Source organism: Dermacentor variabilis, chromosome 3 (genome assembly GCF_050947875.1).
Source record: "Dermacentor variabilis isolate Ectoservices chromosome 3, ASM5094787v1, whole genome shotgun sequence".
Taxonomy (NCBI): Eukaryota; Metazoa; Arthropoda; class Arachnida; order Ixodida; family Ixodidae; genus Dermacentor; species Dermacentor variabilis.
The window spans coordinates 145,850,363-145,873,563 of record NC_134570.1 but is presented as its reverse complement, the minus strand read 5'-3'; the positions used below and the strand labels follow the sequence as shown (position 1 = coordinate 145,873,563).

General features: G+C 46.3%; 1 protein-coding gene across 1 annotated transcript in view; it reads right to left on the bottom strand.

Moving 5' to 3' along the window:
* The window catches only part of LOC142576372 (techylectin-5A-like), a 33,852-nt gene extending 12,492 nt beyond the window's left edge, over positions 1-21,360 (bottom strand). The window contains exons 1-3 of the mRNA XM_075686474.1: positions 20,985-21,360; positions 16,571-16,728; positions 7,117-7,259 (exon numbers count right to left, since the gene is read on the bottom strand). Coding sequence (XP_075542589.1) covers positions 7,117-7,259; positions 16,571-16,709 — 282 coding nt within the window. The 5' untranslated portion in view covers positions 16,710-16,728; positions 20,985-21,360. The remainder of the gene's footprint in view (positions 1-7,116; positions 7,260-16,570; positions 16,729-20,984) is intronic.
* Positions 21,361-23,201: the final 1,841 nt, after the last annotated feature.

Here is a 23,201-nt window from a genome sequence, read left to right as displayed (position 1 = left end):
GCACATTCCTTGGTGATCTCCACGAGACAGCGCTTTCATCAGCGCCGAGCAGATGGCGACGGGGCCTGGCACCGACTGCGACGCGAAAACAAAGAAGCTCACTTCGTGGCGACAACAGCCAACCTCCATGGAAGCGGTAACGATCGCGAAGACCAGCCTTTTGACCCGCACAAGCAGACCGTAATGGAGAGCCCAGCAATTGATGCAAGGGATCAATGTCGAGGACTTCTATCGGAAATGCGTCGAAATCGGCTTCCCAAATTGCCATGTCCTTGCCTTCAACTGGGACAACCGAACAACATCTGAGGCGGAGTCCGGTGGAACAGTGCAATGCAGTGGGCGGGGTTGCCCGAATGTCGGGACGATTATGATTGGCCGACACGCAGGCATGTGATTCCTGGGTCTACGTGCAGTCAGCTAAGGAAGACAACTGTATTAAGAGCCGATACCTTTGGTGCAGTGAGTGGGGCCTGACGTGTGTTCACATATGTAAGCGCAGACATTTAAAGTGCTCCTAGATGGTGTGGGCTCTTACACCTGGCGACAACTTTCTGTGGCAGTGCAGCCAACGCTATGGAGCCGAGTCGCATCTGTTTTGCAACACCTCTGCATGTAGTTCCCTATTGAAATATTATTTGTGCGATGCAGGGTAAATAAAGATATTATGGGAACTTGCTCTTTCTTAATACAAGATATTAACTTAATATTCAAGAAAAACAGTGCCGTGTCGAAGAAATTTGTTCCACGCTGTTCCATCCTTTGCGGATTTCGGGCGTCCGTATCTCTTTTTCCAGCACCTTTGAACGAATAAAGTGTCCCTGGGTTGCAGCACGTCAACGTCACCTGCCGACGCACGTGCACAGCGTTCCGTGGCCCGAGCCGACGCGCATCTGTGGCTAGGTTTGTCGAAGGAAAACCTGCCCACGCCCAGACCAAGAAAACCCTGTACAGCATAGGTGATTTTTATCACCCGTAAACCTGAACCTTTATTTGTTCCGTAAAATGATTTTTCCTAGACGCAAAAGATGCCAACTGAATTTGAGTGTAACCGTTGGCATAAAAAGTGGTAGAGCACAAGCTTTCGCTGCTCACAGAAGCTCTGCTAGACCATTCTATGCTCACAGAATTGCTAGACCATTCAATGCGTTGTTTACCATCGCGGTACAGACATTAAGGTTAGATTTGCAAGGGACGGCATTTTTTGTGACCACATGTTGTGATGCTGGCCTTGGTCAGGTCTGATCTCACGGTCGCAGATGAGTGTTACGCCCTGAATCCGCCATGCACGTTCTTTGGTTACTACCCACGAAGGAGGCCTATCATCAGCACCCATACTCGACGGGAACAGGGTCCGACGCTGACTGTGATGCGCCAGAAAAGGAGCTCACACCGAGGCGACAACCGCCACCGTCCTCGGAAGCAGTAACGACCATGAAGGGCAGTCGTCTGTCGCTGACAAGCTCACCATCATGGAGGTCCCACTAATTGATAAAAGAGGCCAAAGTCGATGACTTCCGTGAGAACTGCGCTAGTATCGAGTTCCGTAATTGCCACGTGGTTGCCTCGTAGGCGGCGAAGATCGCGCAACATTTTAGACGAAGTCCACCGGAATGGTGCAACTCCATGAGCGGGATGTCGCGAATGGTTCCTCGAATATGATTGGCCGAGACGCAGTCATGTGATTCCCTTGTCCGTGCGTAGTCACCCATGGAAGACGACTGTTATAAATGCAGACACAGTCGGTGTAGTGACTGTGTCCTCACGTGTGCTAAATTGTGTGAGGTAAGACATTTGTTGTGCTCCTACATGGAGTGGGCTTTAATATCTGCAGTCAGTGTAGATACGTAAACGCACCTTTCTCTTTCGTTCCCACTCCCGACGTACTCATGCCTCTGCCTGGAGGTTTCCCGGCCTAAAAGGCACTCCGAGTCCCAACACCACCCAGTGCCGCGTCTACTGTGAACCATTTCGTCGTGACAGAGGTTCTTTAAAGAGCGGCACATCTGTACACATTGCCACCTACTCAGCGATCCAAGTTGGTCAAATGATTGGTTTCAAACCCTGTTACCTCATCACAGCAGCTCGTTAAGTTAGCTATTCGACAACTGACTACCAGTGACTTGGTAGCCGGGGAACGGTTAGATACAAATTACAAACATAGATGCAAACGTAGTCAGACCCGTAGATACATAGGCCTCTGAAAGTGCAAAATCACGTTAAGAATGCTAGCGCATCAAACGCCAAGACGTAACAAGTAGAAAATAAGACCTCTAGAACCAAAAGCTACTGGCTAAAAAATTTGATGAAAAATAAAAATAACAAAGAACTTGATAAACAGCTGCTTGATAAGCCACGATATAGCAAGAATACTAAGAAGTCGAGGAAGTTGTGTAAATGATGGGTAGATACGACGGCCTTTCTCCTGCTCGAAATGATTGTACTCCATGACAACGTCATTAACTGAAGAAGAGTTTTTATAAATCAGTGCATTGAAGGCTTCATCAGCGATACCTTTTAATGCATGGCCGACTTTGTCATACTCGGGTATTTCAGCGTAGGCATTACCACACAGTGCCAGCATGCCTTATGTATAGGCGAGGTAACTCTGGGATGTCTTAAAAAATGATGCCAGCTTTTTCTTGGCGTTGAGCTTCCGGCCTAACGGTTTTGCGAGCAGACCTCGCAGCTTCTGCTTGCAGGTCTCCCAGTGACGTAGTTCTGCTTAGTTATTCAGAAACCACACCCGCACTGTTCCCGCCAGGTAAAAAAAATATGTTTGCGAGCATCAGTGTGCATCCCATTTGTTGTGGCTACTGATCAGGTCATAGATCTCCAGGTACTGCTCGACGTCAGCACCATTGCTGCCGCAGAAGGTTCCCGGATCAGTCGGATGCGCGAGTACGAGAGTCGATGCAGCCGACGCAGTCGACGGAGCCATTGCCGAAAGGAAGCAGCGGCCACTGCGAAGCTCCGTTCTCAGTCGTTACCCCACAACTCCACGAAATCTGACTAAAAGGAAGCCCGATGCACAAACGTATGTATAACTATTTAAGTACGAAAAAGCTAGTGGCAAACGCGTCGGCTGGTATAAAGGTCACAGTTCCCGTCGCAGGCCAACCTCTTCCTCTTAGTCACGCTCTTGTGCTGCATGGTCCAGTGCAATCGCACCATAAGAATGTCAAGATGGAGAAAATGACTTTACGGACTTCATATTATGGTGAAGCGAGTGTCTGCTGATATGCGGAACTGCTGAAGAAAGAAAAGATAAAAGATCAGAAAATGCGATGATTACATGACTGATCTTGTATAAACAAATCAGGTTGGTACGGCTCCGTTTCCAGCTGCGCGACGGAAGCGTAGGATAATTATTCAAACTTGAAAATTGGTAGTAGCTTGTTGTCAGCAAGCGATGTTTATGTTGACACGCGCGTACATATTATTATGCGAAGCATATAACGTAGGTTTCGGGCCTTCGCGCGACGCCCGGCGGTGGCCACCATTGACCCTGAAGTGGGGTCACGTGACATGACGTCACGTGATGACGTCACACAGGCTGCAGATGGGGCCTCATATCGCGCTGTCGGTCGCCTCCCGGCGGTGGCCACCATTGGCCTTCAAGTGACCTTCAAGTAGGTCACGTGGCATGACGTCACGTGATGACGTCACACCGGCTGCAGATGGGGCCTCATATCGCGCCGTCGATCGCCTCCCGGCGGTGGCCACCATTGACCCTGAAGTTAGATCACATGATGTGACGTCACGTGATGACGTCACACCGGCTGCAGATGGGGCCTCATATCGCGCCGTCGGACGTCGCCCGGCGGAGGTCTCCACGCTTCGGTTCGCGCCGTCGCGCGCGACGCGGCGGCGGCGCCACCATCGCCGCATCACGTGATATTTGACGTCACGCCAGGGATGAAGCGGCGCGCGCCCGCCGTCGCGTCAGTCTCTGTGCCCGCAACCGCGCCAGCGTCTTTGCGCCGGGCGTGTATGCGGTCAAGATGTCTCCAAACGCTAAGGATACGCTAAGGTTAAGCCCAGTGGATGCTTCGCATCCACTGGGCTTAACCTTGATAAGCCTCCAATTTTTTTTCATTTTTCGGTGACCGTTTTTACTGGGCGTACTAACAGCTGTTTTCGCTCAGCGCGAGGTTTACGCGCATACGTCGCCACTGTCTGGAATGCTGTCGACGATTCTACCTATTCTTGCTGTTGTCGGACGTGCATTGTGTAATCAGCGTGCATTCGCGGTGCGAATAGCGGTGTACATTCTAGAAGGGGCGCGAGGAGCCGCGATTACGTTCGAGTTTAGCTCATTTACTCATTGGTAAAAAGCCGACGCGCTGGACCCGCGGATCAGATTTTGACGATCGCCTACTGCACTCCCGATTGATATAGTTGTGTTGTGAGTATGCCTGCTTTTTTGGAAACAAGTTGGATCACTCAAGCGTTAGATTTATGAACAACTCTTTTGGTGAATACCTGGCTCACCGTTACTACAATGCAACGTTCCGTACGGTACACATGAACTTTTTCTATGTAGGCTCAATAAATATGGTACAAGAATTCCTTGTGCTATTCCGTAGAACTGATGCGCAATTTTTTGTCATGGGGCTAGTGACATGGTAACAAAGTTCGTTCTCACGTATCCTTTTTAGCAAGATCGCCAGCACCGTCGCAGCTACGGCCTCGATTATGCAGCTGTATGGGAGCGAACCTTCATTGTCGCGAGTGGCCCGACTGATTCGGCGTAACCGCGGGCATCGCAGGATTGGTTTGGGAAATTGAGGTGACGTCCGCTTGCATCTGGACTCAGCTGAAGAATGCCCTCTGCAGGGGATGATCTCAACGCCAACATGCACCACAAGTGGTCCTACACGCCATACGAACTCACCGTCCTTTTCGGCGGTGAGGTACAAGCAGTCCGATGCTTCCCTAGTTCGGAATCTCGACGAGCCCGCTGCAGATGACCAACATGCTCCTAGCTGCTTTCAGGGGAACTTTTCGACCGACTATGTCTTTTTTACGCAGTTCAATGTTTTATTTCTGCGTTCCTCGCGTATCCTTCTCTCTGTAGCTTGTGTTAAAGTAGTGTTCATCCAGTGTATTACCCAGTTTTACTCCTGACAAGCTAGCTACATTTTTTATGGTTGGAGGGACAATAAAGAAAATTTACCACAGATTGTAACGAAACTCTTATTATTACTTCTTAATTCAAATTTTGAGTGCAGCTATTAGATTTCCGAATTCGCTATGTATTGTGGCAGGGAATCAGGGCCCGTATTCAAAAAATGTTCTCACGCTAAAAGCGTTTGTGCCACAAAATGGTGATGTAAGACATATTATTAGCGACGGCGACCAGCAAATGAAAAACAGCACTTCCGGAAGAAAAATTATAGGGTCTCAATATTTCTTTTAAGACGTGAACGGCAAAAGCCTACTCTTCTTGATCTTATAATTCGCCTCATTATCTTTGCCTGCTTTCTCTTTCTTCTTTCTTTTAGTTATTACTGTTCTCTACTAAACATTTTTAGTCATTTGTGATCAATTGTGGTCATTACAAACAGCCGTTATACATGTTGGTCATATCATAATCATCAGTAGTCATTACAAATCATTTCAATCATTATCAGTCATTACTGGTCATTACTGAGCATTTTTAGTAATTTCTAAACCTTTGTACTCGTTACAAGTTCTCCTTAGAGCTAATGGTCATATCGCAGTTATTACTAGTTATTACTGCTCTCTAGTAAGCCTTTTTAGTTTTCTGTAATCGATTGTGGTCATAACAAGCAGCCATTAGATATATTGGTCATTTTCTAGTGATTAGTAGTCATTATTAACCTCTACCAATCTCCTTTATAGCGTTATCATTCACTACCTGTCGCTATCAATCACTTTTAATTTGTTATTCTGTCTTCAATGGCAGGATGTTTTGGCGGATACTCCTGCGGTCAGATTCTGCTGACAGAAACTTCATCATCAGCATAAAAAGGCTTTCCCCTTTAAAACTTTATGAATTGGCCCCGTGATTCTGAACGGCAGGGTGCTCCTTGCGGTGACGCTGAGCTCGTTTAGCAGCAGTGGCAGATGAGGCGTTCGCATCGGTCGCGTCACTCATTGTTCAGGATCAAAGCGTGAGCACGGGACCCCGTGGCTCACGCTGAGCGCCTTCCCTAGCGGCGGCGACGGCGAAAGCGAAATAATGCATGCGCAATGGCTGCAAAGCCTACGCCAGCGTTTGCTTCTGCGCTGGCTGCATGCCGGGTCGCCTGGTCGCCTCACCCTTTCGTCACACCGTCGCCCGCATTCCGCCTCATGGTGCCGTTGCACTGTCCTCTCTTCTATCCTTCTCCCACACCGTCCCTTACACGGCTTTTTTCATCCGCCGTGGCGCGCCAGTTCCCTCACAAATTTTGCTATACTATTTCTCTCGGTTACACGTGATGCCGACGCGGTAACCATTTTAGAAAGGGAACGTATGGTAGAGCGGAACGCACAATTGTCAATAAATAGATTAACATTATTCTGATGATCTTTTCATAAAACAAGCTCACAAATATGTATACATTTGAGACGTTTTATGTGCGATGAATTTAGGTTTTCGATTATTACCTTAGCGGGGCCTTCCATGGCAAATGCCATAGTGATGCCTGAGGCAGCACCACTAAGTCCAGTTCGGGGAAATTATTTCGAACAAGTACATGCAAGAAAGTGTTAGGCTCGCAGGTTATATAGAACCTTAAACCGTAGCGTAGTTTATAAAGTGGGGTACATTTAATTCAGGTGCAGCCGGTGCACGTACGGGTATTATATAGATAGTGTTGATATGAACAGCGGCTTATTTGAATATTTAACTGGGACGTATTGCACAAAAACGCCTGTGAGACAAAAAAAAATTTCTCATACGTGGATTCAATTGAAGCTGTTGAAGACGTGCACTCCTAGGATAACAACACATAACCTGGACTGTGTTCGATTTCATAAACAATGGAAGCCCACAGTTGTAATTCCCCAAAGCGGCATTATGAATTCCACGAAGTGGAAACTCGCTTGTGCAAATGGATCAGCACAATGCGCCACAGCGTATTGGGCAGACCATAAAAAAGTCCTTACTGTCCAACCTCCGCCGTGAGTGTCCATGTCGCAGTATACATTCTGTCCTGAAGTGCCAGCGGCCTCATGGAACACTGTGTACACACCGCTTGCGCTTTGGCCGTTGTGAAGGAGGTCTGCGCAGTGTCGAGGGTGGAAGAAACCTGAAAGAAGGAAACAACGTCAAGATAGCGTCTATAGGTATATGGTAATATTTGTATGCCTCTGCTTGTTCGCTAATATGCCGTTGCCGTATCACTCGTTTCGCTAAGTTTCACATCACGGTATGGGCTGAAAGCCTCGCTTATGTAGGGCGAACGTCATCGTGCTCCTGTTATTGCCCTTTCATGAATGTCAAGGACCTAGTTACCACAGCTTACCATCCCTAAATGGCGCTTCTTATTCGCTGACGACCTGCGATTTTTTAAAACGTATGACTTCAAGAACGTATGGTATCTTATTAACAGTTTAGAAGAAGGACTACTTTGTAAACGCTGGCCCAGATTCTTATCAAGTTTTCTTGATGCCTTCACAACTCATGCTCACCTACGGATTGATGACAGTCGCCCGCAATACGCAATGCTACACCAATTGTTTTTTCAAACGCCCGTAAGATGTAGCGCACATTGTATCGTGTAGCATGCTGATATCACAGTAGAAGCCGGGCCTGCTAAAAAAAAACATCTCCCCCGCACCTCCTAGAAATGGCAAACCATCGAAGCGGGAAAATGCTGCCCCGACGTCTATCGCTGGGTTTATTCCGACGGTTTGTTGAACTCTTTCTCTATTATTGGTTACGTCTCTGTGTCTCTCAAAGAGGTTACGCAAATGTGTGGCTTGTGTTTATCAGAGTGTTTAATTGAAATGCCACACATTGGGCTTTGCAAATTCGCCTTCATGGAGGGGTGCAATGAGTGGTTCATTGTGTTAATCCAACGAGTTCATGAAGGCTTTTCTGAAATATGTGACACATTTGTGTTTCCTAATGCATTATTCATAATGTTTATGACTGATCCGTGCACTGTAGTTACTAAATGAGACACCGGGTCCGCACATTTCAATAACTTAAAGACAGGGACACATTTTGGAACCTATTTCGAAGACCGAGAGACACAGCTGCGCGTGTGCCCTGCTGCGAGAGAGAAACGACGTCACTATTGGCGCAGATAATGGTGCGCCGCAGCTGCTGCCGGAAGGTTTCTGTGGTCGGACCACGAGTGTTTCGCCTAGGCATATACAGATTCCCTTTAAACGTACTTCATTAACTGTGCCGTCACGGTGTTGTCTTCACCATGACACGCTGGGGGTTTGACCACAGAAACCCCTCCGTCGGAAGCTGTGGCGCGCCATTGGCTACACCGATAGTCACGTCGTTTCTCCCTCTCCTACTTTGTAATGGTAAGGCCCCGCATCATTCGTTCTCCCGAGGAGGAGCTGGCCTACGAACAACAGCGCCGAGAGCAGGAGCGGGAGAGTTCTCGCTAAGTCGCGCCGACGCCTCTGCAGAAGACCGGGCCCGCAATGCGGAGCACAAGCGGCAAAGTCAGGCCGAGGATCAGGCAGATCGGGTCCGCGACGTAGAGCAGCGACAATGTCGACGTGAACGTAAAAACCGGGGCCGCACATTTCAGCCTGGCCGGTTTGCCATATGCACGGAGTGCATGGGCGGGGTTTCAGCTTGTGTTGAAACTCAACGAGAACTTTGTCCGTCCGTCAAGTAAGACGAATGTTATGGCCCATACCCCCCCCCCCCCCCCTGAATAATTGCTCATGCCCCCGCAGTAGGCTTTCTCTGATCGGACCACGAGTGTTTCGCCTTTGGCATATACAGCTTCGATGTAAATCATGCCCCTGCTAGTAAAAGCCACTGACTGCCGAGACACTGATGCACGTCTGAAATCAGTCAGATACCTGGTGCCAGAAATGGCCAGCCCGCGTCGCCGACCACGGGTACAGCCATCACAAGGATTCTGCCGGCAGAGTGACAACGCTTTGGTGAAAACGCGCCTGACAACTGACGAAAGTTGAAGCATTAAACGTAGCTTTACTTCATCGCAACAGGGCCAAAGGAACCACAAAAGCAACTCAGTAAGGCTCCGAAAGCAGCCATCTTTCTTCACCTCGCCATGCAAGAGGCTATCGTTTTACGTATTAATTAGCGATAAAGACTATGCGAACTACGACAAACTGGTGGAAGCTTTTGAGGTATATTGTTCATCGAAAACCAACAAAACACATTCGAGGTACGTGTTATGCCACAGAATGCAAGCGGATGGATAGCCATTGGAAAAGTTCTTCGTGGCCCTACAGCTGAAACAAAGGAGCTGTATTTTGGCAGACTAAATGTCTGGGTGTAGGGGGATCAAGGAGTTGGCGGAACTACAAGCAGGAACCTTCGAGAAAAAACTTTTAGCCTAGAAGAATTCAGGCGTTGAGACAACCGTAGAGGGAACAAAAGAAGAATAGGTTGGACTTGCGCGAAGTAGAACGTGGGGCGAGAAAAAATAGTGTTAATCCGGTAAAGCACGTCAACGAAAAGCAGCAAGACAGATGCCAAGTACACAGCAGATACGGCTACTGTGTGTCGGAAGTCACAATTCTAGACCATGCTCAACTTTTGCTAAAACTGGTGCCGAATGCAACAAGCTAAACCATGTTGCTCTTTGCAACAGACGGAAATAATCAAGGGCTGAAAACGCAGCACAGCGAAGCGGCGTTGTGCAAGGCAGCATTAACAATATTTAGACTTTCTGGAAATATTTGCGGCTGGTAGCCTCAGCATCGATAAGCGAAGGCGTGTTTGACTTGTTATAAATCGCATATTTGGCGGTGCCATAAAGTTATGTTGGATGCGGGTGCTGAAGCGAACTTTCACTATTTCGCTATGCACTTTGGAGGCATTGACTGCCCGACAGCGTCCCCTGGCCACAGAAGCTATTCTTCGCAGTTACGAAAGAAGCGAAATTAAGTACATAGGAAACATTCGCTTTTATGTTTAAGTAGGGTTCCAGAGCCGTGCGGTGGATTTCTTCGTCCTGAGAAAAAAAGAAACAGGCCACACTGCAGCTTGAAGGGAGTAAAAAGTTTGGTTCGGTGAGTATTAAGCAAGGATTTGACGTGTAAGGATAAAGCGATCTGTGTAATCGCTAACTGCCGGAGTTTAAAGACATGACAGTGTTTTTAAAACTGTGTTGTGGAGGAGGAAGAAAAGTACACAAAGGACAGGATGGATGCCGAACTTTCAACTAGCATTTACATAATATGGGCGGCTATATTGAAGCACTGTGCATCAGGCATACATTATCATGCAAACAATCGCTCAAGTCAATCGGTCCACCTGTCCAGATGCCTGCAAAGAAACGACATTTTCTTGTCTCATGCTCCGCCAGGGAAGGACGTCTGATACACTGAACGCCTGATTTTCTTTTATAATACACTTTAACTATTTCACGGCCTGTTTGTTTTCTTTTTGCTTATGAAAAGTGTGTTAGAGCGTGTTCTCAGGTATTGACAAGCTGCAACGGGAGTACAGAGTGACCCTGGAAAGACGGTGTCCGCCGAGCAGCAGAGCCGGCAAGACGTGTTTCCCTCGTTTGGCTACCTCAAGTTAAACAAGAAATAGACCGCCTAAAACATCAGCCATTATCATGAAAGCTCGATAGCTATCTGATTGGGTGATTCTACTTGTAACTGTGAGAAAGTATAACGGGAAGTCGTGTATTTGCAGGGAACCCAGGAACATGAATCAAGCGATCAAGAGGGATCATTATAAACTTCCCCTCCACGAAGAGATTGAGACCGAGCTGGCATTTGCGACGCATTTCAACAAACTGGATGGAAATAGCGGCTTTCATGAAATCCCGCTGGATACAGAAACCTACAGTTACAGATACAGATACAAATACCGATACAAAAACTGCATGTTCATAAGCCAATTAGGACCTTAGGGGTTTTGATTCAGTCGAAACCTTAGCAATCATGGAGGCATTGCGTAATCAGGATGTAGACGAGCCGTATGTAAAAATACTGAAAGATATCTATAGCGGCTCCACACCCACCGTAGTCCTCCACAAAGAAAGCAACAAAATCCCAATAAAGAAAGGCGTGAGGCAGGGAGGTACGATCTCTCCCATGCTATTCACAGCGTCTTTACAGGCGGTATTCAGAGACCTGGATTGGGAAGAATTGGGGATAAGAGTTAAGAGAATACCTTACTAACTTGCGATTCGCTGATGATATTGCCTTGCTTAGTAACTCAGGAGACCAACTGCAATGCATGCTCACTGACCTGGAGGGGCAAAGCCGAAGCGTGGGTCTAAAAATTAATCAGCAGAAAACTAAAGAATCGTTTAACAGTCTCGGAAGAGAACAACAGGGTACGATAGGTAGTGGGACACTGGAAGTGGTAAGGGAATACGCCTACTTAGGACAGGTAGTGACTGCAGATCCGGATCATGAGACGGCAATAAGCAGAAGACAAAGAATGGGCTGTGGTGCGTTTGGCAGGCATTCTCAGATTATGAACAGCAGATTGCCATTATCCCTCAAGAGAAAAGTTTATAACAGCTGTGTCTTACCAGAACTAACGTACGGAGCAGAAACCTGGAGGTTTACGGAAAGGGTTCTACTTAAATTGAGGACGACGCAACGAGCTATGGAAAGAAGAATGATAGGTGCAACGTTAAGGGATAAGAAAAGGGCAGATTGGGTGAGGGAACAAACGCAAGTTAATGATAGCATAGTTGAAATTAGGAAAAAAAATGGGCATGGGCAGGACACGTAATCAGGAGGGAAGATAACCGATGGTCATTAAAAGTTACGGAATGGATTCGAAGAGAAGGGAAGCGTAGCAGAGGGCGGCAGAAAGTAAGGTGGGCGGATGAGATTAAGAAGTTTGCAGGGACAACATGGCCACAATTAGTACATGACCGGGGCAGTTGGAGAAGTATGGGAGAGGCCTTTGCCCTGCAGTGGGCGTAAGCAGGATGATGATGATGATGTGTTTTTAAGGTTACAAATTAGGGATGGTTTTGGCGCCGGAAGTGTTTCACAGGACGCGGATATACACACTTAAAAGCTTACCCAGCATGCGGGTTTGTGTGGATCAGATCATTATCTGATGAGCCACGTGGGAAACGCATACGTAGAGGCTGCCTATTCTTCCAACACTGCTGGCGCCTCTGGCTTAACGTTTAACTGGGATAAATGCATGCTACAGTAATGCCTTAAATGGAGTTCATGATTGACGAAATCAGCGCTCCTGGAATAAAACCAAACATGAACCTAGTGAAACAGTTAGCAATATGCTCCAAAACTTCCACCGAAAAAAATTTGCAAGGATAATTGGGTGTTGTGAGTTAATTTTCGAAGTGCCTCCCAGACCTGCCTGATCGAATGAAAAACCTTTGTGCCTTGCCGCGACAATATGACATTTTCGAGAGTACATCAGTACACGACAGAGAACGGACGCTTCTGCGCGAATTGCTTATGCAAGCACCCCTTCAAGCAGTATCCTGTGTTTAGCTTCATAAAAGGGTTAAATGTGACAAAATGTTCCACAGGAAAACTTATTCATATCTATATAGATTTGAACCAAGGCTTTCCGAGTTATCGCAATTAAAAAATTCCTGTACCCGTTCATATGACTAACGACTGTAAATATGGAGTGGCCCAGCTAATATTAGCCAATATGTTCATCAAACATTTTTAGGCACGATATAAGGCACTAGTTAAGACCTATGTTGTTCGGTAGTCAAACCTTTGATGACCCAACACAGTTGGTTTTATAATTGTATTTTGCAGTCTCTTTTTTAAATATATTTTTGTCGTTCAGCAGCTTGGCTAACGTTGCTCGGACACACGCAACACTGAAGTGGACATGCTCAGTGAAGCGCTGCCGAGGTGGCCGCATGGGCAAGCTACAAGGCAGCAATCTATTCACACTTCTGTGTTTGCGAGGGATACACAATTTTATATTGTGGTTGAACAATGGATTTTGGGAAGGTGGGTAGAAGGATCCTGAGGCAACGAGGCCCGCCACATTATATTGAAAGACATAAGAGTCATCGCGGAGGTCTGCAATCAAATTGGGAGAGATTAGAAGACTTCTTACGTGGGGAGCCTTCATGCTTATTCTAAAAAAACGGTACCATAAGTTTCGTAAGAAATTGTGAAAGCGAATTCGGGCCTGTCAGGATTTTCACGGCGCTGACGCATGCAGTATCGGCTTCGCTGTAATCGGAAACACTAAAGTGATTTCACCGAGTATGAATATCCTTGTTTACACCAGAAGTATTTCTTTAAAAAAAATATACGTGCGTAGCAATCGTGGTGTTTACACAAATATGTTTCAAATATAGGCACGCATACTAGAAGAAAAATTAACAAAAATTTCTTACATAACTTTTCTTTAGAGCCTGGGGAGCTTCTTGTATGGCAAGTTTGAAGGCTCCCACATATGAACGCAGCGATATCCTTTTAGACACTGAAAAGTGCCCGCAATTCAAGATTTTTTAAAATCCTATTTCCAAACCTAATCTGTGCGTAATAGCAACCGGCAAAGTTCCTCTGCACAGTGAACATACTTTACCTAGGAACTCACCTACAAAAACAGCACGTTCACAATGCTCATAGGCATTATATAACAAAATTTACTTTATTAAAAAATCAAATATTCCGGGTAATATACACGTATAGAGGGTGTCCGGCGAGCAGTAACAAAGCTGTTCAATGAAAAAAAATAACAAAATAAAGTGCACATTGCAAATCTCGGCCTTACGACCTGCAGTGTTCGACTGCCGCATCGCACGCGACGGAACACCGTAGGTTTTATAATTTCGTGTTTTACCGTGTTTCGTCTTTAACGTTTTATAGCAGCTTGGCTATCGTTAGTAGGCACTTACAGCATCTGCTGCTATTTGCACATCGTGCCAAAATTATAGCGTTGCTTAGCCTGGAGTCTGTTAAATTTACGTTGTTTTGTGCTGCCTAAAGTCTGCGACTGCTGCAAGCTTAGCTTCAAGGAAGGTTGTTCTACAGATTCAAGTATTACTAGTCGTTTCATTATGGTCAGTAAAAGCGTGAAGAAACTTTGACTGCATTTACAATGAAAGAGAAATCTACAAAGAATTCTTGGTGTGATGACTAAGCAATAGATTTGAACGCATTATGGTGTCTTGCGTGGCTTTACATTCATTGTTCATTCGGACAGAATCTTCGGCTTGGATGAACTGTAGCGCAATTTCGTTACGTGGATTCACGGCAACCGGTGCGCCTGCACGGCTTATCTTCCCCCTAACCTACAGACCCACTGCTCCGTTTTATATTGCGCCATTCATACTTAGTAAATGTAGTACGCATTTTGCATAGCAACCTAGCAACATAGCATAGCAACATATGATTTGGCAAAACAACCTTCGAGCTTTCTGGCCTTGAAGCCATATCTGCATGCGGAAGCCCAGCGCTGAGCAAGCGTGTGTACTAGCCAGTAACAGAGTGAGCAAAAGAGTAAGACACAACACATTCTACGGTCAACGTCGCCTTGTTGCGAATCTTATCTCTGTTTCTCCGGTTGCTTTTGTTTTCCTAAATAGCCCAGTAGGGTGTTCTTAAAGTGATCACCTAAAAATAATAGCAACTCTAGGCCAAACGTGTGCGTCACGTCTCACGTGATGCAGTTGGCGTCATGACGTATCGCGCCACGCATACAAGTGCCTGAAAGATAATGCCACCCCACGCTGTTCCGTCAGCACTTATCTGCTTCACGCTATTCTCCTCACCCGCCCATTTAGCTGCCCCGGCGCAGACGCCAACCGCAGCCGGCTACGAGCAGCGGAGAAAACAAAGGCTCTAGTGGCCACCGCAGCACCGTCGCCGCTCAACGGGTGCCAACGGGTGAACACTCCGGCGGTACGTGACCCCCTCCCGTCTAGTGACGCAACTGGTGTGGCGAGTGCATTGTTTCACCGCTTGCTTGCCCTGTCTTGCAGGTGCTCATCGTTATCAAGGTGTCCCGATAGCACACAGAAGGTTCGCTGGATACGAAGCATGAACTATGCGTTGTTGCCAATTCGATGGCGAGGCAGGCGTGACTTATATTGCATGCATGACGAAAGTGATGTTGCTCCAATTTGGTATATTTGTGAGCAACAGCGATTTCTGTGCAATGTGCGGTGACGCGTGTGGAAATGCCGATCCGATTGGAGACGTGCGCATACATTTTACAAGCGCCGATGCTGCTTCGTTGTAAAATTTGGGCTGCTTTTGTTTCTGGGTAAAACCTCTCCCAATAGTAAGTGTGAAAATCGATTCATTTTTTCATGGAATAGTTATGCTTTTATATCAACGCACCGTGGCAAAAAGAGAAGCAGAGTTACGGTAATGTACTTTAAGCGAAGTTTTGTTGAAGTGCCTAGTATAATTGCTATGCTCAGGGACACACAGCGCCTGGTCTTGGGCGTAGTATTTTGCACCTACGCGTATGACGTACATATGGCTATGTAACTCTTTTAAACCTTTGCCTAACTGCCCACTAAACATGACATGGTCTCATAGTAGGCGACGTGGATGAAGCGATAGAACGCCGGCTATTGCGAGGTTTTGCGCATGATGAAGGAAGCATTGCGAGCAGAGATGCGTGGCACATAGTTGTAATAAAGTTAGGTTCAGTACAGGCTTAACTCTTCAACATCATGGACTAACGCGCGGTCAAACATGCCCACCACCCCGCGAGGAGCCCTTTGTCCTTGCTTTGCAAATATTTCGTGGCCTCTAAAACTCTTGCGTGAATTTCCCTCATCGCGCCGTGGCCTACGTGGGAACCCACCCACCACCACTCTTCCTACAATTCTAAGTGTACTCGATGAGACACCCACGTTTAACCCATGTGAACAGGCAAAGACGCAATGTCCGCACTTGAGGGAGTGTAATGTGATAGCCCTATCACGATTATCAGAATTGTAATGTAACAAGGAATAGCTCGCGTTAAGGACCACACTGAACATTTTAAATGACCAATTGGAAATTTGGGGAAGGTTAGTATTCCAAAACGATGAATAGGGAAGCACGAACTGGAAAAACCTAAAAGGAAGCATATTAATCAAACACAGAAACACTTGTATGCGTCTGTGTGGGTGTGTGCGTCCGTGCGCTCGTGTGTTCAGTTCATGCTTCCTTAATCGTCCATGAAAGGACACTCCCTGCACTGGTATGGATAGCTGAACGAAGCCCAAGCTTGGATTACGCAGCCTCCAGGAGTGACCCAACTTTGACTGCAATTACTCGGCGAGCGACTGAGTTTTGAGTATATTTTCTACGGTATCGCTGCGTTTTACTCGACATTAAATTGATTGGCGGACACACAGGTAACCGTAGTGGCAGGGATGGGGGGGGGGGCAGATGTGTAGGTAAAACAAGTTTAGCTTTAACATTTTCAGTTGTATCAGGGACACGCAGATAAGAGATATATGAAACTTACCTTTAAGAGCGTTGTACTCCTCCGCTAGCTGCCGTATACGCTCTTGAACGCTTCTGTACGAAGCTTGGGCCCGGGGCACCGACAGCACACCGCTCGTTGCCGAAGCGACCATGCACAGAATGGCAATTGCACGCTTCATAGTGTCCGGCTGGCTGTACCTGCATTTTTCGTGAAGAGGTAATTTTGTTGGACCAGGCTACGGTTACTTAATATAAATAATTCATTTTGCCTTCGGATATTTCAGCGGCATCACGCCGCATGGTTAACTTGAATATGTACATCGCTTGTGCAATGCACCATAGGAGTACTGCCAGCTTACATGTCTAAATTTGTTAACTAATGAAAGGCCTGATTTTCCCGCTCACGGAAAATGTAATTTTAACACGTTACTACACTGTAACATTCGAATTTTTTTAAAGGGTGATTATATTTACTTGCTTTTATGTATGGTAATGGCGAAGGCTATGTTGTCGGCCAGTTTAGGGTGAGGTATTACTGAAAACCAAGATTACTAAGAGACATAAATTCTGAGTAATGAACATTACTCCTTTCCTCAACATTGCACCGACAATTCAATCTGATTAAACAATTACGGGTTAGTTTCAGCTTATTCCGTCCTGAACAGCATTCGGATGTGGAATATCGCTTCTTACTTACACTTCGGCATGGCATAGTTCTTTAATCGTAATTATGAGGACTAACCGGGTGGTATAAATGGGGAGGCGAAGAAAAAAGAAACATTACGAACACATTCCTTATGCCATTTCATATACGTGAAGCTTTCTTAGTTTTTGACAATGGTCCATTGAAACAGAAAGTATGGGATGTACAATATGGAAGCCTCTCTATTTAGAAAATTAAGTGCTCTGGTGTCACCACACCACATTGCTATGAGAGATGCTCGGAGAAACTACTCAGCTACTGTGTCGGGTCTCCCAGGGCGAGAGGAAGTTTCATCCAGCAATAAGGCGTATTTAATCGCAAGACACTCGACTTTGTAGAAACGTGCCGCGGCACCAAAGTGCCATGCGAGACAGGCAGCAATTTTCAGCGATCCACGCGCCCAGTTTCTTCTGCTTTCATCCACAGGTAACGCACGTGGTCACTTTTGATGCACAGCATTCTTGTGCGAGCTGACCCACTTCTTTACATTTATGTGGGCGTTTTCGTTGAGTTACCCTTAAGATAGTCCAGTGCAAGATTATGTTCCAATAATGTCGCTGGGTATGTGCCAGTTGGTAGGAGCAACTGGGACTACGGTGAATGTGTCAGGGGACATGTTTCACTGGGCCCTTGGGCTTGTGGGTGTGGCCCAGGAACTTCTGGGTATGTAACTACCTTCAGTGAACCTTCTTCGCGCCAACCTCTGTATGTGCCACTGGGATGTGCTTCTGTTGTTCAATGAAGGTTTTTAACGTTTATTTGGGTCAATGGGTGCCACATCAGCAATAGACAGATAGAGCGAGAGAAGAAAGGCAGGGAGGTAAACCAGAGGCGAGTTTCCGATTTGCTACTCCCCACTGTGTTGAGGGATATAGGGCTGGGGAAGATGGCAGAGTGAGAGAGAGACCGAAAACCAGGAAGAGGTAAGAGAAAAGGCGTTCCAAACACAGGCGTTCAAAGAGGTCGGTGCAACTACTTAGTGATTTCTACATAAAACAGTGCATTACGTAGATATCAGCTGTAGCTGAGTTCGCTTGGATCTCTTATTTAGGTAATTTTTTGACATGTAACTTGGATAACGTGTTAAATATCTCAAAGTTGTCAAAAATTTGCACTACGGAACTTCGCTGGGGTGTTTTATTCCACCTTATCAGGCATACGTCCACAGCCTTCAGAGATGAGCATCGGCAATTTTCTCTCCCTCTTTCCCTCGATATATATATGTGCGTGTGCGTGTGTGTGTGCATGTGTGGGTGAGGGGGGGGCGTGCATGCGTGTGTGTGTGTGTGTGTGTGCGAAGGAAAAGAAAGCGAACTCCTGAGCCCAAACATAATTACGCATGTCATAAAATCCCGCAAAGGCACAGTGGACCACATCGAGGAATTTCTTGTACTTTACTGAATGATTTAAACAAATAATAAGTACTTTAAATGAAAGTGGATGAAGAAACAAATGGCAGCAGGTGGGATACGAGCCCACGTCTTCGCATTACGCTTGCGATGCACTTACTAATTGAACTAACACGGCGCCTTTTTCCCATCCACTTTCTGGGGGGAATATGTTTTACTACTAGAACTAACCCTGAAGTGTTACCAGTCCCACCACTCACATACCTTGGCGGCGGATGTGCAACATCCTTAGAGCCGCAGGCGTCACGAGTGCATGATCTATTTGGTCGACGGCAACTGATGAAGAAACCCCCACGTGATACCTGAAGGAATCAATGTTGCCAGATTCGGGACCGTCATAATGCAATGAACGAGAAGAAAGGGAACCAAGGGGCCCGGTGTTTATTAAGAAAACCATAAGAAGCACGCAAACGAAGACACCAAGGACAACATGCACATTTTACTTCTACTTACTGAGTTAAAGAAATGATAAATTATTGGAAACTAGAGAAGAAGAGAAACGAGAGAATTTTCGTTATTCGCTACCATATAGAGCCAACAGACAATGAAGCCAAGGAAAGCACGGGGAAAGTTGCCTGTGGTAGGAACGCAGGAAAGAAAAGAGAAAATTGAAATGAAAGTGGACGAAAGGGGCGACTTGACACCGGTGGGAGCCGATCTCAAAGGCATTGCATGAGTCTTTCACCACCAATTGTGCTACGGAGACAGCTATCAATCCGTCCACTAATATGGGTTTATGTCTACTGGATGTAGTCGTGGGAGTGTTAGGCAGCGCTACTCAGAGGCATGTGGTGCGGATGACCTCCTTTTTCACCGGTGGTGCCACGTAGCACTTGAACTTAGAAGAGCAGGCACGTGGATAAGAAAACCTTCGCGTGTCACCTAATGACATCAAGGCTGCCAGATTCGAGACACTCGCTATGAAAAATGAGACGAGAAGGGGCACCTACGGCCTTCTGTTTTGTTGTAGCAAAACGTGAGCGTGAAGCGAAGCGAGGAAAAGCATCGGCGGAAATTAGCTGTGGTGGAAACTGAAAATTACAAAATAATGATGAAAAGAGCAATGAAAGTGCACTAAAAGGAAACTTCCTCACGCGCAGCGCCGAACCCATGCCTCCGGAATGCATACATACATACATAAATACATACATACATACAAACACACACACACACACACACACACACACACATATATATATATATATATATATATATATATATATATATATATATATATATATATATATATATATATATATATATACGTGTGTGTGTGCACCGACCCTGTTGTTGCAGTTGTCAAAAGTTCGTCTTCATGCGGTGATCTGCTCTTCTCTTGTTTTAATAGGTGGTAGTGCGACCGCCATGAAGCGGTGTTGGTTCCAGTTTAGTGTTTTGAACTTTCTCATAAAGAAAGTTCAAAACTTTCTTTATGAGGAGACTGGATGGGTGTCCTTTATAGCTTCCTGCTACATTCGGGTGGACGATAAATATGCCCCTGAAGAGCGAAGTTACTCTGGATAAGGTTTCTTCACAAATGAAGCTTTACGAGTTAACAGAAATTCGTGTTGCTTGTGACAACCTCATTGTGTTTTATTCCCCCGTGGTTTCGAGGTCGCTATGGTATTGGCCTTATCAGCGCGAGGTGGCGGTATCAAATTGCGGCCATGGGGGCCGAATTTTGATCGGGACTAAATGCGAAAAGACCTGTGTACTTAGATTAAGTGCACGTTGAAAAACGCACGTGCTCCAAATTAAATTTGATGGGTTCTACATTATACATTCAGGCAGCCACAATTTTCTTTCCCGAAGTTATCTCTATGTAATGAATTTACGGTGAATTACGTGCATAGCTTGTGAGTGCAATGGGTCAGGATCAATGGGTCAGGAGAAGAGAAATTAAAAAGGGAAGGCAGGTACATCAAGCAGAAATGTGTCTGGTTGGCTACTTTACGCCGGTTAAAGGCGAAAATAGGGTAGAAAATGGGAAGGATCGTATGCTCGACTTCCTTCGCGGCCGCACTCTTGGGAAAGAAGCCTGAGGCCTTTTATTCTCGGGCAATTCGCCGTGTGTCACGGAAAAAGTGGCCGAGAAGACTCGAAAGCCGTGGATACATTGAAGAGAGTAGCGTGGCCTGCCCGTAGTTTCATGCGATGGTAAAATCTGAAGGCCACTGCAGTACATAAGTGGCTGACTTGCACGAGAAGCTTTTTCTGTTTTGGCTTGTGTAGAGTAATCTCGCTACGAAACGTTCTGCAGAGGTTTCAGAAAATTCATTTAAGAACGAGAGGCATGCAATTAGGGAAAGCGAAACGGAGATAAAATTGCGCGAGGCACTTACCGCAGTTAGAGAAGACACTGACGAGCCAGCACGTCGCAGGGATACTGTTGCCCGGTAAACTGGTACAAGCTCTGCAATGCGAAATGATCGGCTTTTATTATGGAGCGGCCGATGTATTTCTCTCGGTAACTCAATGTCTGGTTCTCGAACGAGCACCTGATAGACCTAGATGGTTATCACTTGAGATTAAAGACCCTTCAGTTGCATAGCGCGAAGGAAATGAACACGACGTCTACCATGAAATGCGTGTTGCCACGTAACATGAAAGCAATGATAGGATTGCACCGATTTACTTCCAGGTAATATGAAAGTGCTCCATAGTCTCCCTTATCTACAACATCGAAAGACAAAACGCATGATTTGTTATCGCTGCCTGTTGCGAGATGAAAGGGTTGAAACTTCGACCATATTCTGCGACAATCACTTTTGGCGACTCTATCGCCTGAGCGAAAATCACATTAAATAAATAAAGCGACCGCTTAGCCTTGACGTCGTCGAAGCATTGCCGAGGCGCCCTTTCGAACGCGTGGAAAACCAGTAGAGTGCGCGCCGTGGGAGTGCAGAGCGGCTCCGGTGTGCTGCTTTCGAGTGTATAGGTCTCAGTACGGATTCTGCACACTGACCAGGGCTGACCACCACCGCTTTAGGTAAAACGAAGTGAAAAGAATGTACGAAATGCGGTACTTTGTTATACAAGTGCGCTGCCACTCGCGGGGTTGCGAAACACATTTTGATGATATTTTAAAGCGATTCACTTCGCGTTTGTGTCTGTGTCAGTCACCGTGCAACGCCCAAGCAATATTCCGTAAAGGTGGCTTCTCCCTTTTGAAATGGGCTGAGCTGAGCACAGACGAATGCAATCGCTGAACTTATTGTGCGAGTTTATTCACTACGGTATCTCAAAAAAATAAACGTCAACCGAGTTATGACGCAAGCCCAGGTAAATAATCGAAAGGATGACAAAGCTACAGCGGAGTCCTCCATTAAGACGCACTGAAGTTGACGTTAATTTGTCTGTTGGCCTTCTGCCTGTCCAAAACATTGATAAGTGTTCATCACAAGCCTTCAGATGTAAACAGCCGGAACTAATCGTGAGTGTGCTTTCTGATTCACGTGTAGTTTGCAGAAAAAGGAACAACATATGACTGTTCTTTTAAATTAAGGCATTCGGTATATACATTACCGGCTGTTTACGTTTGGGAATGCGAATTAATTATAGCCTCTTTGGTGAAATGTTCTTTCTGCGGTTTTCCTATACGTGCAACCTCTCGCCTGCGTTCTAACTGCGCCTCCGCAATGCCCAGTTAAACCGCACCAAAGCATCTCAATGCGCTCGCTTGCCCACGAGAAATTCACAAGGGTGTTCTGTGCTGCTTGCATAAAGTTAATATAACCAAGTCTGACGTAAAACTCTTATGACAAACAGTTCATGAACCTGACGATTGCAATGACGCAAACACTAGGAACATGTTTAGGCAACCAGAAGCATACAGCCGCCGTTCTGTCAAGTGAACGTGCTCGTCTCGCGCCCCGGAGGCCCGGGATCAATTCATACCCAGAACTCAATGTACCAAGCTTTCTATTCAAAGCCATTCTTTTACTTTGTTTACAGGATCCACCCTGAGAGATGTGACGTCAATCAGAGCGTTTTCTGACGTAAACTACGAACAGGACAAGCGCAAGTTTGAAGAGGCAATCCGGAGCGAAGAACTCGCTCCCCAACTCTGGGCCGTCCAGCAGGTCCACGACGCCGCCAGGAAACTCAACCTCCCGGTTCCGTCGTGGGAGACGCCCACTCCATGAGAGCCCGAAGCTCTCGTGGCCTGCAGGACCTGAATAAAGTTGATTTCCTTCCTTCCTTCCTGACGTGTTTATTACTCTTTGCAGAGTGGGGAATTATTGCTGCCATCTTTCAATCAAGCCCACGAATCTTTGGGGTAAAAGGGCACATAATGCTTTCGCGTCAATAAAGATCGTAATTGCAGACAACGTTTTCAATTCTTTGCTCGTCTTCCTCGCAATAACCCCTGATGAATTTGATTGCTGTAGGTGAACGAACTGCAACACATCGCCATGCCTACCTTAGAAATATTGGACCAGCTAGAGGAAATCATAAATTTGTTGGAGAGAGAAACCCCTGGGTTCTCTCAGCAAGTAGGGAGACTTCAATTCGAATGTGACGGCATCAAAAATGAGCCATTAGTGGGAGCGTTTGGT